We start from the raw sequence: 17,017 nt of genomic DNA, 5'->3' as shown, positions 1-17,017 counted from the left end.
AACATCTTTAATAGCCTTTACCTTAGTTCTAATACCTTTGGTAGTCTCTTTACCTTCGTTCTACTAAAAAATAATACAACTCAGAAAGTTGCAACTTTTAATTTCCTGAACATGTCTTGTTTGCTACTTCTAATGAAAGGCGTAAACATGAAATAACATTGCCCAATCTGGCCAAATCAGGCATGGTCAGAAAAGCAGCCAATCAGGCATGTTAGAAAACCTCCTCCAAATGCTATTGAATGCTCCTAATATAATAAATCAAGAAGGAAGCTGCCTCCAATAATTCTCAGGCGTGCCAGCTATGGTGATTTATGGTGACCACCAGAAAAAAAATGAGACAAAGGTTCACTGATCCTTGCAGATCTTTGTCAGAAACCTTGAGTTTTCAATTGTGGCATATTATGCCGCGTACACACGACAGGACTTAAGTCCGGCAGACTTTCAACGGAGTTCTGACGGAGTTCTGACAGAGTTCTGACGGACTTTCCGAATGAACAGACTTGGCCACACACAATCACACCAAAGTCCGAAGGATTCGAACGTGATGACGTATGACTGGACTAGAATAAGGAAGTTCATAGCCAGTAGCCAATAGCTGCCCTAGCGTCGGTTTTAGTCCGTCAGACTAGCACACACACGAGCGAATTTCTGGGTCCGGCAGAGTTCTGTCGGAAAAATTTGAAACATGTTCCATTTCTAAAGTCTGTCAGACTTTTGCAAATCAAAAGTCCGCTGCAGCCCACACACGTTCGAATAGTCTGCCGGAATCATTCCGTCAGACTTTTGATGTTGAAAAGTCTGGTCGTGTGTACGCGGCATTAGTATTCATAAATGGTAGGTATATCATTTGATGGAGTAATCAATACCGAGCCAGATATCACAACTCATAGGAAAACATACATGCGTACATAAAATTGGATTTTAGTGAATGAAGATCCATTTGGACAGAAATCTAAAATTTACAAAGAATAAAAAAGACCCCTAAATTTTGTAGTGTATACAAGTGTAAATCCAAGTATATATACAGAGCAAGAATTGAGGATAATTAACTTCACAGCTATGTAAGTAAAAAGGCAGTGATGTAAGGAAGAAGACATTTAAATCAAATCAAAATAATAAAAAGTTCTAATGATCAAAACAAAGTGGAAAAGTAACCTGTTACAATAATCATCATACACCAACGAACATGTGCTGATATTTGTGTGTCACTTACTGTTGGAACTGATGCTGTTGGGTGCCAGCTGAAAGTCCCCAACACTACTATTTTGAAGGCTGCTGATTAATGCACGCACGGTGTTGTCGCTGGAAGGCGCTGGAGATGTATTTTCAAATTCAAGTACTGACGTGACAACCACAGAGCCGTTACTGCAACACAGGCAAATGGACAAGTCAAATCTTTGTTTTATTGCCTAGCAGGCGTATTTTAGTATGGCTGACTTGATCACATTATTTTCATCTCCATTTTATATGTAGTAGAAGTGGAGACAGATAATAACAACTGAATAATTGTCAATAACATTCTAACATGTTTCCAAGAACTCTTATTGGCTTCTATGAGCAACTACTCTACTCTCATTTTCTGTACTATATAAACCATAAAATAGAAAGTATACTGAGAACAAAAATTTAAAAAAAACAACATTGTTAAAACCCTTTACAGTTAAAACAATTCATAATCTGAACCTAAAAAAAAAAAAAAAAAAAACTTGAGAAGACCAGAAAATGCAGAGTAAGGACTAATGGGAACATGAAACAGACACTCTCTCTAAAATAGCCAACTTAAATATTTATAGCAGTGTCAATAGCTGCTTGCCACCATTTTCAATCAAATTATTCTAGGATCATTCTGGGCCTTTAATCACTTGCCTACTGTTTACCCCCTCCCTGCCCAGGACAATTTTCACAGTGCTGTCACACTTTTAATGACAATTGCGCGGCCATGCAACATTGTACCTATATGAAATGTTCATAATTTTTCACACAGAGCTTTCTTTTGGTAGTATTTAATCACCACTGGGTGATCGCCACAAACAAAAAAACATTGGAAAAAAAATCCCAAACATTTTTCATAGTTTGTTGTAAATATTTTCTCCTTCACTAATGTGCGCTGATGAGGGGGCACTGATGGGCATTGATGAGCCTGCAATGATAGGCGTCACTGAAATGCAGCACTGATAGGTGGGCACTGAAAATCTGTGCCATGATTATCAGTTCACATGTTCCTAACAGAAGCCGGTTAGAGGTGATTCAGTTCGCATTGTGCGCTATACAAGTATTTCATTCATTCATTCATTCACCGACTCTCTTCTCTTCTCACTGTAAGCATGAGGAGAGAAAATCCGATGACCGGCTTGTGTTTACATCATGTGATCAGCTGTCATTGGCTGACAGCTGATCACATGCTAAAGGGGTGCTGTGATTGGCCCTTTACCCCAATCTGTGTTCAGCTGAGTCGGAAGAATAACGATAACAGAGCATATTGCCCGAGCACTGCAGGGGGCGCACGGGAAGCGCAATCATGGGAGGACATCCATGGACGCCCTTTCCGGCATTTCAAGCCCACGCTGTAGCCGCCTTTCAGCTATTGCATGGGTAGCAAGAGGTTAAGCACGGCTTGACGCACCACCGGGGGGGGGGGGGGGGGGAGCAGGCAGACCAAGGTGTCCAATGGAGAGAGGCAAGGGGGCGGGTAACAGTTGCTCTCCTGCCGAATGTCAATGGAAATGGTCTCAGTTACCAATTAGATCAAACAGAGAAAGGTTCCCCCCCTATTATTGTTACCTTTTTTAGCTCTGTTTATTTTGTTGTTAACTTGTTTGCTCACATTTATACATAAAAAATAAATAAATAAATTGGAAGGATTGCTTTTCCCCCCTTTCCATTTGTCTTCTGATTTTACATTGGTTTGTATGCTCATGTTTTATGCTTGTGTGTGCAATGTGAATTTCTCATTCGTCTGTAGTAGGTGTGCCTTGGCTGATTGTGATGGCAATAAAGGCTGTCAGAGTGCCCCAGCTTAAAGGGTATTGATGAGGGCAAATACTGGTCGACTTATCAACTAACACCAAGGTAATGAAAAATGTTCTTTTTAGATATGTCAGTTATGTTTAACATTTATTGCAGGTTTTTGGAATGTCTGAAAGCCCTTGCAGCTTCTTTATTATTATTATTAATGTGGTCAATATATACATTTACATAAAATATAGATCATTCCAACATAAAAATCAGTGTAAGTGTTGTTTGTTATTGGTGTTTTTAAGGTCGATGGAAGTCAGTTGTGGTTATTGAGGGAGTATAGATCACCACTACACCAGTCAAGTAAATGCCGATTGTAATAGTAGCCAGTAAGTTTTACTGACATTAAAACATTGATCCAATAATAACGAAGTCTGGACACATACCAGAATAAACCTTCTTGTTATTTCTTGCTTTTTATGGATGTTTAACCAGTTCAATTCTGGGCACTTTCATACCTTTCATGTCCAGGGCAATATTCAGCTTTTGCCGCTGTCACATTTTGAATGACATTTGCACGGTTATTAACATTGTACCCACATGAAGTTTTTTTTGTTTTTTTTACACATAGAGCTTTTTTTGGTGGAATTAAATTACCACTGGGTTTTAAATTTTTCGCTAAACCAAAAAAGGCTGAAAATTAAAAATGTTTTTTTTTCTTTATTTCCGTTTTAAACTTTTGCAAATAAAATCATCTTTCTTCATAAATTTAGGCCAAACTGTATTCTGCTACATTTCTTTGGTGGAAATGACCCAAATCTGTGTTTATTATTCAATCTGTTGGAAAGTTATAGAGTCCACAAACTATGGTGTACTTCAAAAAAACTTGACATGCCTCTTACTAAATAACTTGGACTGTCTACTTTCCAAAAAGGGGTAATTTGGGGTATATTTGTACTGTCTAATCAAGAAATTAGATATGCTTTTAGTACATCATGATTTAGCGATTTTCAAATATAGTGTGTATATATTATAATTTTATATTATAATATTTATTATATACACACTATATTTGAAAATCGCTCAATCTTGATGTACTAAAAGCATATCTAATTTCTTTATTAAACAGTACAAATATCCCCCAAATTACCCCTATTTGGAAAGAAGTCAGTCCAAGGTATTTAGTAAGAGGCATGTCGAGTTTTTTGAAGTTTTAATTTTTTTGTCACAATTTTTAAGAAAATTAAGAAATTTTAAGACCTCTTTCACACTGGCCGTGTTCGTGCTAAAGTGCCACTCATTTTAGCGGCACTTTACCGCTGTTTAAGCTCTGCTTTTCAGCTGCTAGCGAGGTGCTTTTAACCATAAAGAAGGGGTTAAAAAAATACTCGCTTGTTGTGGTGCTTCAGAAGCGATTCAAATACGCAAAGCATTTTGGGAGCGATGAATACAGTGCTCCCAAACTGCCCCAAAGATGCTGCTTGCAGGACTTGTCAGAACCACCTGCAAGCTCACCGCCCGAGTGTGAAAATACACACTTGAATGAATGGGAGGCTGTCTTCAGAGGCTTAGCAGAGGTTTTTTTCCAGCGCTAAAGCACCCGAGAACTGCCCCAGTGTGAAAGGGGTCTAAAAAATTGGCACAGCGGGCTCATTCCAGGAGGACGTCATATAACATCCCCCTATTAAGAGGAAAGTCCCACCCAGCCATCATTGTACTATAGGCCAGATGGGAACTGGTTAAAGTATATCTCCAGTTTTCGTTTTGGATAAGATTGAGTAAGATTGGGGCCCATGTCAAGTGTTTTTTCTGTCTATGGCCTCATTTTGCAGCCTTTTCCTTGATTCCTTTCTTGGTGACAGCGTTTACACTGGTACAGAAAGCAAGGGGCATTCTCTTTATAGATCCAGGAAAGGACCAAGCTGAAGGGAACCTCACCCTCCTCCTTTATCTGCTATATGCTGTTTACCTTACAGCAGTAAGGTAACCATTCATTTTTACCATGGGTGTCAGTGACGCTGAAGATTTTCTTGTGTATTTGCACTTAAAGGCACAGTGTCACCTATAAGTCAAAGACAGCGATACACAGCGTTCCAGCGCAACACTTTGCACATCTGCACCTATATTGCACATTGGACTAAGGATTTTAAAGTCCATACCGCACTGGCTATTTGTCTAGCTAGATGATTTAAACCACTATTTTTTGTCATTTTAAATTTATTGCTAATTTTGTTTCATATATTTCTATACTAGTCACCATATGAATCATTCACGTATGCATTATATATTTTGCACAGTGATATAATCACCTATAGTTGCACCTTTAATGTGGATTTATTCATTTTTTTTTTTTTTTTTATATATCACCCAATAATTGTTTTATTTATCTTTGCACAAGTGGCATAATTAATTTAGTCTTTTATATTTATTCATGAATGAAATTTGTTTTGCACTTTATCTATTATTGCGATATGTATTAGATAGCTAATTGCACTACTTTGTTATAATTGTACTAAACATATCAAATAGGAGCGCAATACCACCCCCTCTCCCTTTTACACTTCACACAAATTTGGACGTGAGTTTGGTCCATACGGTGTATGCAGCACCTGTTTCTTTGTTATTCACAAATCCATTTTAGCGCAGGAGTACTCACTTTTACAATTCTCTTTATAGGGACACAATGATAATAAACTATTTTTGGGCTGCAGAACCCTGACAGTGGGGGACCTTCAATGGCAAGGCCAGAGGGCCACATGTATAGTGTGGGGGGGTAAGAATTACACACATATGCCTTCTTCAGAGCTGGGGGCCACTTTCAAAACACCTTTCAGGGCAACAAACTTAGCCACTGCACCCAAGGTACATCTCCCAAAGTACTCTGACCACTGATGACTTGAATTTTTGATCCACAGATTCCTTTTATAATGCTTCTAGATACAATGAATGTTCAAACATCTAACCACTCAGTAACTTTACTGACAACTTATGTGCATCTTGATCAGAAGACCATGCACAAAACTTTAACAACTATAGTAACAATAGTACTCCTAAATAGTTGGTCGACTGCGTTGCTGCTTACAAGGTCAACAAACTAGGGTTCTGAGCTGAGTACTATGCTGGAGTGTCCTACATTTTATTCTTGAACATCAAAAAATGAAAACTAGCTCACTCAAGCATGTGCATTAAATGCAGATAAAATGAGTAGAGGACATCTTAGATGCTAGTCATGTAGATACCTATGGATAAACAAAATAGATGGAACATATTTCCTCTTGTGGGCATTGATCCATGACTACAGCACTTTAAGGCAACAGTGCTAACCATTCAGCTATCATGTTCCCCACTAGGTGGAAGGAAGGTCCCTTAACTGTTACTTATCTGTAACAAGGCAAATATTTTAAAGTCTGTAACAAAGCAAATATTTTAAAGTCTACCTACATCACACCTATAAAACACCTATAAAAACACAAGGAAAGCTGATAGCCTTATCTAATAAGTTCAATCAATGTGCAAAGGGCAGTAATCCATGGAAACAGAAATCACATTTTATTGTTCTGACTGCTTTAAAATTATGAAGTTTAATTTACTGCACCATGTATGTTATTATTCTATTAGTCTATAATTTGTGGTTTCTATACAGTTAGTCCAATAAAAGAAACATGGGGTATTTCAAGCTGCCAATATCTTTAATTAATGGCTTTCAACTGATCAATTTACTCTATATAAAAAAGGACAGATACATTGGAAGAAAATGTTTGTTCACATATCTACTATCGGTAATGGTTACGACATATTACCAGCAAATGGCCTGTCAAAATTGTTGCTATGCAGTCTACTTTTAAGGCCCCGTACACACGAACGGAAATCCTGTTGGAATTTCGGCCAGCAAAAGAATGAGAGCAGGTTCTCAATTTTTCGGTCGGTAAAAGGAAGAAGTTCCGATCGGAAATTCTGATCGTCGGTACAAATTCCGACGCACAAAATTCCTACGCACGCTTGGAAACAATTTGACGCATGCTCAGAAGCATTGAACTTAAATTTTCTCGACTCGTCGTAGTGTTGTACGTCACTGTGTTCTTGATGGTCGAAAGTTCAGAGAACTTGTGTGACCGTGTGTGTGACAGCTTGAGCAGAATGCTGTTGGAATTTTGCCGGAAAAACCATCAGAGCTTTTTCCGACCAAAATTACGATCGTGTGTACGTGGCATAAGTCACTTACTAAAATAAATGTTCTAAAAGGAATTATTCACTTACCTGAAACCTGTCACTGTTACTTTCTTGAAGTTATTAAATTTATTCTTATAAATTGTTGTCATCTGTGAAAGAAATATTAAAATAAAAATGACTATACAATTTAGCTGAATGGTAATTTACTCCATAGGAGTTGTAAAATATACACAATACTTTGAACAATGTAGACATGTGATATTGTCTTTATTAAGATGATGGTAACACTGACTGCTAAATGGAACAATATTGCAAGTTGCCACATATACTATATTAACAAAAACATTGGGACACACACACATACACGCACATGAGCTTTAATGTTATCCCAGTCTTAGTCCGTAGGGTTCAATATATGGTTGACCCACCGTTTGCAGCTATAGCAGCTTCAACTTTTCTAGGAAGGCTGTCGACAAGGTTTAGGAGTGCATCTATGGGAATGTTTGACCATTCTTCCAGAAGCACATTTGTGAGGTCAGGCACTGATGTGGACGTGAAGGCCTGGCTCGCAGTCTCCGCTTTAATTCATCCCAAAGGTTTTCTATTGGGTTGAGGTCAGGACTCTGTGCAGGCCAGTCAAGTTCCTGGCAGTCATGTTGTTTTAGCCCTTGTACACACGGTTGGAAATTCCGACCACAAAATCCGTGGGATTTTTTCCGACTGATTTTGTCCGAAACTGGAGTTGCATACACATGGTCGGACAACGTTTTTTGGAAATTCCGACCGTTCAGAACGTGATGATGTTCGTTCCAAAGGGACTACGTTCAGCCTAGTAGCCAATAGCTTTGCTCTCGTACTTTGATCTGAGCATGCGTGGCACTTTGTCTGATCGGAATTCACTACAAACGATCGGACAAAGTCTGATCGCATCATGTTATTGGAAAATGTTATATCCAGCTCTCACACTTTGTTGGTCAGACATTCCAACAGAAAAAGTCAGATGGAGCCCACACACGGTCGGATTATCCAACAACGCGGTCCGATCCCACATTTTCCGCCGGAATTTCCAACCGTGTGTACAAGGGCATAAAGTGGGCCAACTCAATATTGAACCCTACGGATGAAGACTGGGAAGCTATTAAAGTTCATCTGCGTGTAAGGGCTGGTGTCCCAATACCTTTGGTAACATAGTTTATCTAACATACAAAATAACAGTTAAAATGCAATTCCTATTGGAAAATCTTCTGCTTTTCCGCTTTCCATTTGATTAAAATAATTTTCAACATTCCAGCAATTCAGCAACAGGTGTGCCCACATAATAGGTGTGTTAACAGAAGTCATGCTTTTTTTTAATCTCTAAAATTTATATATATATATATATATATATATATATATATATATATATATATATATATATATATATATATATATATATATATATATATATATATATATATATATATATATATATATATATAATTTCCAGCACATTATCACTAGCATATAGGTCTAGTAACAGTAAAGCAAGGAACCTGCTAGCCTGAAACAAAATTATTATATACAGTAGTAGAGGAGGCCATTTTCAGGGCAAGCGCCTACATTAAAATAATTAAAAATACATTTAAAACCAATAGATTAATGCGTGATTTTTCAGGCCTTCTTGTCCAACATCAACGGCTGACCTCACAAATGCGCTTCTGGAAGAATAGTCAAACATTTCCATAGACACACTAAACCTTGTGGACAGCCTTCCCAGAAGAGTAGGACTAAGATTGGCATGCCATTAAAGTTCATGTAAAGGCAGGCGCCCCAATTCTTTTGGTAATATAGTGTATGTGCACTTTAGGAAAATATCTTCATTTTCCCACTGCTTTGTGAAGGTCTTGATTAGGATTACTTCTAGTACCTGTATAATGAATCCACTATTCATAAATGATAGTTACAAAGTTTAACAAATTACTCAAGTCTTTATAGATGAAAAAGAAAAATGCACAAAATATTCAGACAAATTTAAAAAAAATTAAGCAGTCAGCAATTCTCCTATTTCAGTCATCACTATCTGCAACCTATACTGACATTTCAAGTAAGATTTACTACTACCTATCATTTACAGGTGTATAAGAAAAAAAAAAAATGGTCATAATGGAAAATGCAACTATTAAAAAGTATCTCTGCACTTGGGCTAGAGATTTTGATGTCCAGTGACAAAAAAGTAAATAAAATAAATTATATCAAGTTTCCTTACCTCACCCTCTACCTGTGTCTTCAGATCTATGTATTTGCTAGATGATTGGTTCTGCAGTTCATTATCAAAAACTCTATTGACAATCTTAAATTCCAAAGGCACAGTGGCAATAGGTATGGCAGTGGTTGCTTGCGTGTTGTTTGTGCTGTATGTGTTGATGGTAGAGGAGACCGACTGTGCCAGTGAGGATGTGGTCACATTAGAAGTTAATGTAACCAGTGATGAAGTAGTATCAGTGGTCACTGCAGATAATGTGGAAACACTAGTGGATGTGGAATCTAATGAGACTGGCAGTGAAGTGGTGGCATTTGAGTTTGTTGCGGCTGGTGTTAATGCAGTTGTACTGGTGTCTAATGAGATTAGTAATGAAGATGTAGAATTGGTGACCGATGAAGTTGGTGCTAATGTAGTGGCATTGGGTTGTAATGGGACTGGTAATGAAGAAGTTGAATTTGTGACTGATGAAGATGGTGCTAATGTAGTGGCATTGGATTCTACTGAGACTGGTAGTGAAGATGTAGAATTTGTGACCGATGAAGCTGGTGCCAACGTGGTGCCATTGGATTGTGATAGGACTGGTAATGAAAATGTAGAATTGGTGACCGATGAAGTTGGTGCTAATGTAGTGGCATTGGGTTGTAATGGGACTGGTAATGAAGAAGTTGAATTTGTGACTGATGAAGATGGTGCTAATGTAGTGGCATTGGATTCTACTGAAACTGGTAGTGAAGATGTAGAATTTGTGACCGATGAAGCTGGTGCCAACGTGGTGCCAATGGATTGTGATGGGACTGGTAATGAAGATGTAGAATTGGTGACCGATGAAGTTGGTGCTAATGTAGTGGCATTGGGTTGTAATGGGACTGGTAATGAAGAAGTTGAATTTGTGACTGATGAAGATGGTGCTAATGTAGTGGCATTGGATTCTACTGAGACTGGTAGTGAAGATGTAGAATTTGTGACCGATGAAGCTGGTGCCAACGTGGTGCCATTGGATTGTGATAGGACTGGTAATGAAAATGTAGAATTGGTGACCGATGAAGTTGGTGCTAATGTAGTGGCATTGGGTTGTAATGGGGCTGGTAATGAAGAAGTTGAATTTGTGACTGATGAAGATGGTGCTAATGTAGTGGCATTGGATTCTACTGAAACTGGTAGTGAAGATGTAGAATTTGTGACCGATGAAGCTGGTGCCAACGTGGTGCCAATGGATTGTGATGGGACTGGTAATGAAGATGTAGAATTGGTGACCGATGAAGTTGGTGCTAATGTAGTGGCATTGGGTTGTAATGGGACTGTTAATGAAGAAGTTGAATTTGTGACTGATGAAGTTGGTGCTAATGTAGTGGCATTGGATTCTACTGAGACTGGTAGTGAAGATGTAGAATTTGTGACCGATGAAGCTGGTGCCAACGTGGTGCCATTGAATTGTGATGGGACTGGTAATGAAGATGTAGAATTGGTGACCGATGAAGTTGGTGCTAATGTAGTGGCATTGGGTTGTAATGGGACTGGTAATGAAGAAGTTGAATTTGTGACTGATGAAGATGGTGCTAATGTAGTGGCATTGGATTCTACTGAGACTGGTAGTGAAGATGTAGAATTTGTGACCGATGAAGCTGGTGCCAACGTGGTGCCATTGGATTGTGATAGGACTGGTAATGAAAATGTAGAATTGGTGACCGATGAAGTTGGTGCTAATGTAGTGGCATTGGGTTGTAATGGGACTGGTAATGAAGAAGTTGAATTTGTGACTGATGAAGATGGTGCTAATGTAGTGGCATTGGATTCTACTGAAACTGGTAGTGAAGATGTAGAATTTGTGACCGATGAAGCTGGTGCCAACGTGGTGCCAATGGATTGTGATGGGACTGGTAATGAAGATGTAGAATTGGTGACCGATGAAGTTGGTGCTAATGTAGTGGCATTGGGTTGTAATGGGACTGGTAATGAAGAAGTTGAATTTGTGACTGATGAAGTTGGTGCTAATGTAGTGGCATTGGATTCTACTGAGACTGGTAGTGAAGATGTAGAATTTGTGACCGATGAAGCTGGTGCCAACGTGGTGCCATTGAATTGTGATGGGACTGGTAATGAAGATGTAGAATTGGTGACCGACGAAGTTGGTGCTAATGTAGTGGCATTGGGTTGTAATGGGACTGGTAATGAAGAAGTTGAATTTGTGACTGATGAAGTTGGTGCTAATGTAGTGGCATTGGATTCTACTGAGACTGGTAGTGAAGATGTAGAATTTGTGACCGATGAAGCTGGTGCCAACGTGGTGCCATTGGATTGTGATGGGACTGGTAATGAAGATGTAGAATTGGTGACCGATGAAGTTGGTGCTAATGTAGTGGCATTGGGTTGTAATGGGACTGGTAATGAAGAAGTTGAATTTGTGACTGATGAAGATGGTGCTAATGTAGTGACATTGGATTCTACTGAGACTGGTAATGAAGATGTAGAATGTGTGACCGATGAAGCTGGTGCCAACGTGGTGCCATTGGATTGTGATGGGACTGGTAATGAAAATGTAGAATTGGTGACCGATGAAGTTGGTGCTAATGTAGTGGCATTGGGTTGTAATGGGACTGGTAATGAAGAAGTTGAATTTGTGACTGATGAAGATGGTGCTAATGTAGTGGCATTGGATTCTACTGAGACTGGTAGTGAAGATGTAAAATTTGTGACCGATGAAGCTGGTGCCAACATGGTACCATTGGATTGTGATGGGACTGGTAATGAAGATGTAGAATTGGTGACCGATGAAGTTGGTGCTAATGTAGTGGCATTGGGTTGTAATGGGACTGGTAATGAAGAAGTTGAATTTGTGACTGATGAAGATGGTGCTAATGTAGTGGCATTGGATTCTACTGAGACTGGTAGTGAAGATGTAGAATTTGTGACCGATGAAGCTGGTGCCAACGTGGTGCCATTGGATTGTGATGGGACTGGTAATGAAGATGTAGAATTGGTGACCGATGAAGTTGGTGCTAATGTAGTGGCATTGGGTTGTAATGGGACTGGTAATGAAGAAGTTGAATTCGTGACTGATGAAGTTGGTGCTAATGTAGTGGCATTGGATTCTACTGAGACTGGTAGTGAAGATGTAGAATTTGTGACCGATGAAGCTGGTGCCAATGTGGTGCCATTGGATTGTGATGGGACTGGTAATGAAGATGTAGAATTGGTGACCAATGAAGTTGGTGCTAATGTAGTGGCATTGGGTTGTAATGGGACTGGTAATGAAGAAGTTGAATTTGTGACTGATGAAGTTGGTGCTAATGTAGTGGCATTGGATCCTACTGAGACTGGTAGTGAAAATGTAGAATTTGTGACCGATGAAGCTGGTGCCAACGTGGTGCCATTGGATTGTGATGGGACTGGTAATGAAGATGTAGAATTGGTGACCGACAAAGTTGGTGCTAATGTAGTGGCATTGGGTTGTAATGGGACTGGTAATGAAGAAGTTGAATTTGTGACTGATGAAGCCGGTGCTAATGTAGTGGCATTGGATTCTACTGAGACTGGTAGTGAAGATGTAGAATTTGTTACCGATGAAGCTGGTGCCAACGTGGTGCCATTGGATTGTGATGGGACTGGCAATGAAGATGTCGAATTTGTGACTGATAAAGCCGGTGCTAATGTAGTGGCATTAGATTGCAATGGGTCTGGTAATGAAGAAGTTGAATTTGTAACTGGTGATGAAGATGGTGCTAAAGTAGTGGCATTGGATTCTACTGAGACTGGTAGTGAAGATGTGGAATGTGTGGCGGATGAAGTTGGTGCTAATGTAGTGGCATTGGATTCTAATGGGACTCGTAGTGAAGATGTGGAATTTGTGACTGATAAAGCTTCTGCTAATGTAGTGGCACTGGATTGTAAAGAGACTGGTAGCGAAGATGTGGAATTTGTGGCCGATAATGTTGGTGCTAATGTAGTGCCATTGGATTCTAATGGGACTGGTAGTGAAGATGTGGAATTTGTGGCCGATGAAGTTGGTGCTAATGTAGTGGGATTGGATTCTACTGAGACTAGTAGTGTAGAATTTGTGACATCAGAAGCAAGTATTGTTGATGATGTTTGGGCCAATGTGTTGGGTAGTATAGTTGTTGTAGATGATGAATCACTGTTGGTTATTTCTGTAGTAGACAGGAAAGTGGGGTCAATGGTGGGACTTGATGTGGAATTAGTTGTTAAAACATATCCAAATCTGGAAGCTGAAAAAAAGGAAATGTACAATAATTACTGCATTTTTAATGACAATCAGTGAACAATCCATCAAAAAAGATTTACAGTAACTCACTCTCTGCAGAACAAAAGCATGCCACATTGTGTGACAAATCCATCACCCTTCAATTATGAAAATTGCAGATCACAATTGGAACACTTGGGTTTGGAGGGACTGGTTATTAATAATTATTTTACAGTATTTACAAAATGGCAAGTATAATAGGGCTATTCTACTAATAGAAACTGTAATAAACTCCTTTTTATATGTGTTTTTACTATAGGTTTACATTCTTTGTATTCCAAAAAGATTTTTTAAAACATGATGGGGTTCCCAGAGCCGTGTGTGTATTCTAAAGAGGCAGCAAATCAGTGACAGTCTGCCTCACAGTTGGCTTTGTCTCACAAACTTTGGATTGAAAAAATAAGGCACAAGTATCTAAACCCAAGAAAGAAAATGTTATGTATTATGGCTTACCAATCTTAGAATGCTGTAGCTGTGTTGATTTTCTGTTTTGTGCCTTTTTCTTTTATTTTCTGCTGATCCTGCTAATAACATATTCCTTGTCCTATGGGGACAATGCTCACTCACTGTACTGTACCTACTGTATGTATGAGCAGCATGGGATTGCATATAGCCCATGCCCCAAAACCTAACAATATTCCCCCAAACACAGTCAAAATGAAAGAAAAGCACCACACAAATTATTGCCATATATAATGGCCGTGGCACTTTATTGGTTTGCAATAAATCATACATATTTATTAATTTTTTATGCAACCAAAAATATTCAAGTAAATATTAATATGCCTATATATATATATATATATATATATATATATATATATATATATAGATCTCCCAGGATTTCTACGGGAGTCATCGGGAGCCGATGCTCACAGCATGGGCCCTGTAGAAACGGACGATCGTGCCCTTTCTTCAGTGCGCATGCACCAATGACGTTGGCGCAAGCGTATATGGTAAATATCTTCTAAACCATGTAGGTTTAGGAGATATTTCCACTATCTACAGGTAAGCCTTATTATAGGCTTACCTGTAGGTAAAAGTGGTATGTAAGGGTTTACAATCACTTTAAACCACAATTTCTTATATCTCTTAGGGTCTCAGTCGGACAGGTTGTAGTTGGGGTGCAGCGTGGTATGGCGGCAATAATACAATTAGTCCCAGTGCAATGAAAGAACTTGCATTGAAACAAAGCAGAGACAGTTCACAAACAACCCAGTGGGAAGGCAGCCTAGCCAGGAACACTCACAGTTCCAACAGCGTGTAGAGAACAGGATTCAGCCAAACTGACAGGGCTTGTAGAGAGGGGTAGAATGCGGCCTGGCAATTTTGTGGCCAAGCAGGCAGATGTCCAGAGAAGTTGCAAGCCCTACACTTTCCCTCCTTGTAGGGAACCTTTTTCTGCCACTTTTTTGGCCCTACCAGGTGGTGTACCTGTCCCTACTCTATCAACTAGCAAAATGCATGCCAAACCTGGGAGTCAGGGCCTTAAAAAAGATCTGCCAGATTCAAGATGGCTGCTAGAGTCACATGAGACAGCAACATCCAAGTGGATCACTTTCCCAGTGACCCAGGAAACCATAGCGGAACCATGTTCATCTTCATTTCCTCTCTAACAGCAGTGCTGCTGTGAAATAGCGTCACCTGCAGTGGAGAAGGTAGACTGCACTTGCCTACAAGGTATCCTTTTTTATCCTTGACTTCCAGTTTACCAGAAATCGCTGTAACACACAAAGGCAGGCATGAACACCCAAAACATCCAGATAAAAAAAAAAAGTACAAAGTCTGGAAATATGGCAGGTAATTGTAACCTTTGGGCTGTACCTAAAATATGTCTTTTTGCTGGATCGACCTTTTTAATTGAAAAGTAATTTGTACAACAAGCAGATAATGTGTTTGGCAAAACAGGAACTATAACAGCTGCTGTGTAACTGTAGTAGCGGCTATAAGGCATTGTAGGACGGCCTTACCGGCTACCTCCGCTTGGCCTGTCCTCTCACGTCTAGGGGTTCCCAGGGTTGATACCCAACAACTTGAATGCTGACACAAATAAAGTCCTTTTGAAAGGTTTTATTTTGCAGTGATAATATCCAATAACACAGTCTCTCGTGGGAACAGAGGGCACAGGTGAAGAACTCAGGCACCTTGAACTGCAGATCAAACAAAGTCTCTAATTCCACCCAGAGAGTAGCCACTGTCATCCGCTGCATTGTCATCCGCTACATTGTTGCATCTAAAAGTGACTTTGTTGTCATGCAAAACATTTGACCAAAGCAGTTCCATGCAAAAGAAGACAGTTTACTTACCTCTTCGGCTGCCCATGTCTCCTACTATCACTTCAATCAGTGTCACTGTCAGACTCATCAGCAATTACAGGAGTTTTGGAAGCCTTTGTTCGCAGGTTCTATTCTCTGATCCCTGCATCGCTACGGTGTCTTGTAGTGAAATTAATGTTGGAAGATGAAAAAACAGCACTGGTGGAAGACACAGGCATCCGACACTCTTATAATTGTGAAATGCCAAATACAATGACAGAGGCTTCAGGTCCGGAATGGAGTGAAGGTAGGAGGCATGGCCACAAGAGAGACAAGTATACTGTGACTTATTTTGGAGGTAACTCTTTGGCCAAACTTTGCTTTAAATGTTTACGCCCAGTTCTGGCTACATTAGCTTATGCATACCAGGGTGTAACCATTTCTATGGGGAGTATAGTCTGTAGCCCACAAGAAGTGCATAAAGGGCAGGATAAAATAGCAGCATTTCTCAGTAAAAAGAGAGAAGAACCCTTACATCAGATGTACTGTAGGATAGTAGGCAATTTGCATTCTAGCTTCTTTTGACTAAAGTATTCAAAGATGGTTGAGCCCAGAAGCTTTTGCAGTAAGGGAATTCATAATTAATGTACAAGTTAAAGGAAAAACTCCAGTGGTGGATATACAAATATCACGTGTCTTACCTGTGATTACAAGTGTCACAATAGTCGACTTCCACAGACTCATTATTGGAGGTACAGTATTGCATTTCCAGTTCCTATGAAAAAAATCATTAGGATATTTACATTTATGTTTTACAAAATATTCAGACAGTAATGCTTAACAAAGACGCATTGTTACAATAAACAGGATTTGCATGATCAGAAATCAGATTGTTTAGATATTTTGGCAGTAATTACAATTACAAAACTGGTCTATTAAGTTACGTTTTGTGGTAGGTTTGTTTCTTCGGGTTCGGGTTCAAAAATGTTAGCTGGAAGACTCAAGCTTGCGAAAATGACCATTTAATAATGAATTATTACTGACTCTATACTACCAAAACCACTTAGGAATGGCACTCACTGAAGATTCATATATTGTATATAGTTTCATTTTAATAACTTGTGTTTGATTTTAAAT

At 39.2% G+C, this 17,017-nt stretch overlaps 1 protein-coding gene across 1 annotated transcript in view; it reads right to left on the bottom strand.

Annotated features, from left to right (window-relative positions):
- Positions 1 to 17,017, bottom strand: part of LOC143963016 (uncharacterized) — an 82,568-nt gene that overhangs the window by 46,753 nt on the left and 18,798 nt on the right. Inside the window, exons 2-5 of the mRNA XM_077472557.1 lie at positions 16,582 to 16,655; positions 9,371 to 13,590; positions 7,213 to 7,274; positions 1,214 to 1,365 (exon numbers count right to left, since the gene is read on the bottom strand). Of these exons, the coding sequence (XP_077328683.1) occupies positions 1,214 to 1,365; positions 7,213 to 7,274; positions 9,371 to 13,590; positions 16,582 to 16,655 (4,508 nt within the window). The remainder of the gene's footprint in view (positions 1 to 1,213; positions 1,366 to 7,212; positions 7,275 to 9,370; positions 13,591 to 16,581; positions 16,656 to 17,017) is intronic.

This window comes from Lithobates pipiens, unplaced genomic scaffold, assembly GCF_037356315.1.
Source record: "Lithobates pipiens isolate NorthernLeopardFrog02 unplaced genomic scaffold, aLitPip1_a1.2 Scaffold_8, whole genome shotgun sequence".
Taxonomy (NCBI): domain Eukaryota; kingdom Metazoa; phylum Chordata; class Amphibia; order Anura; family Ranidae; genus Lithobates; species Lithobates pipiens.
The sequence above is the reverse complement of the archived record's forward strand: the minus strand, read 5'-3'. Positions and strand labels throughout refer to the sequence as shown.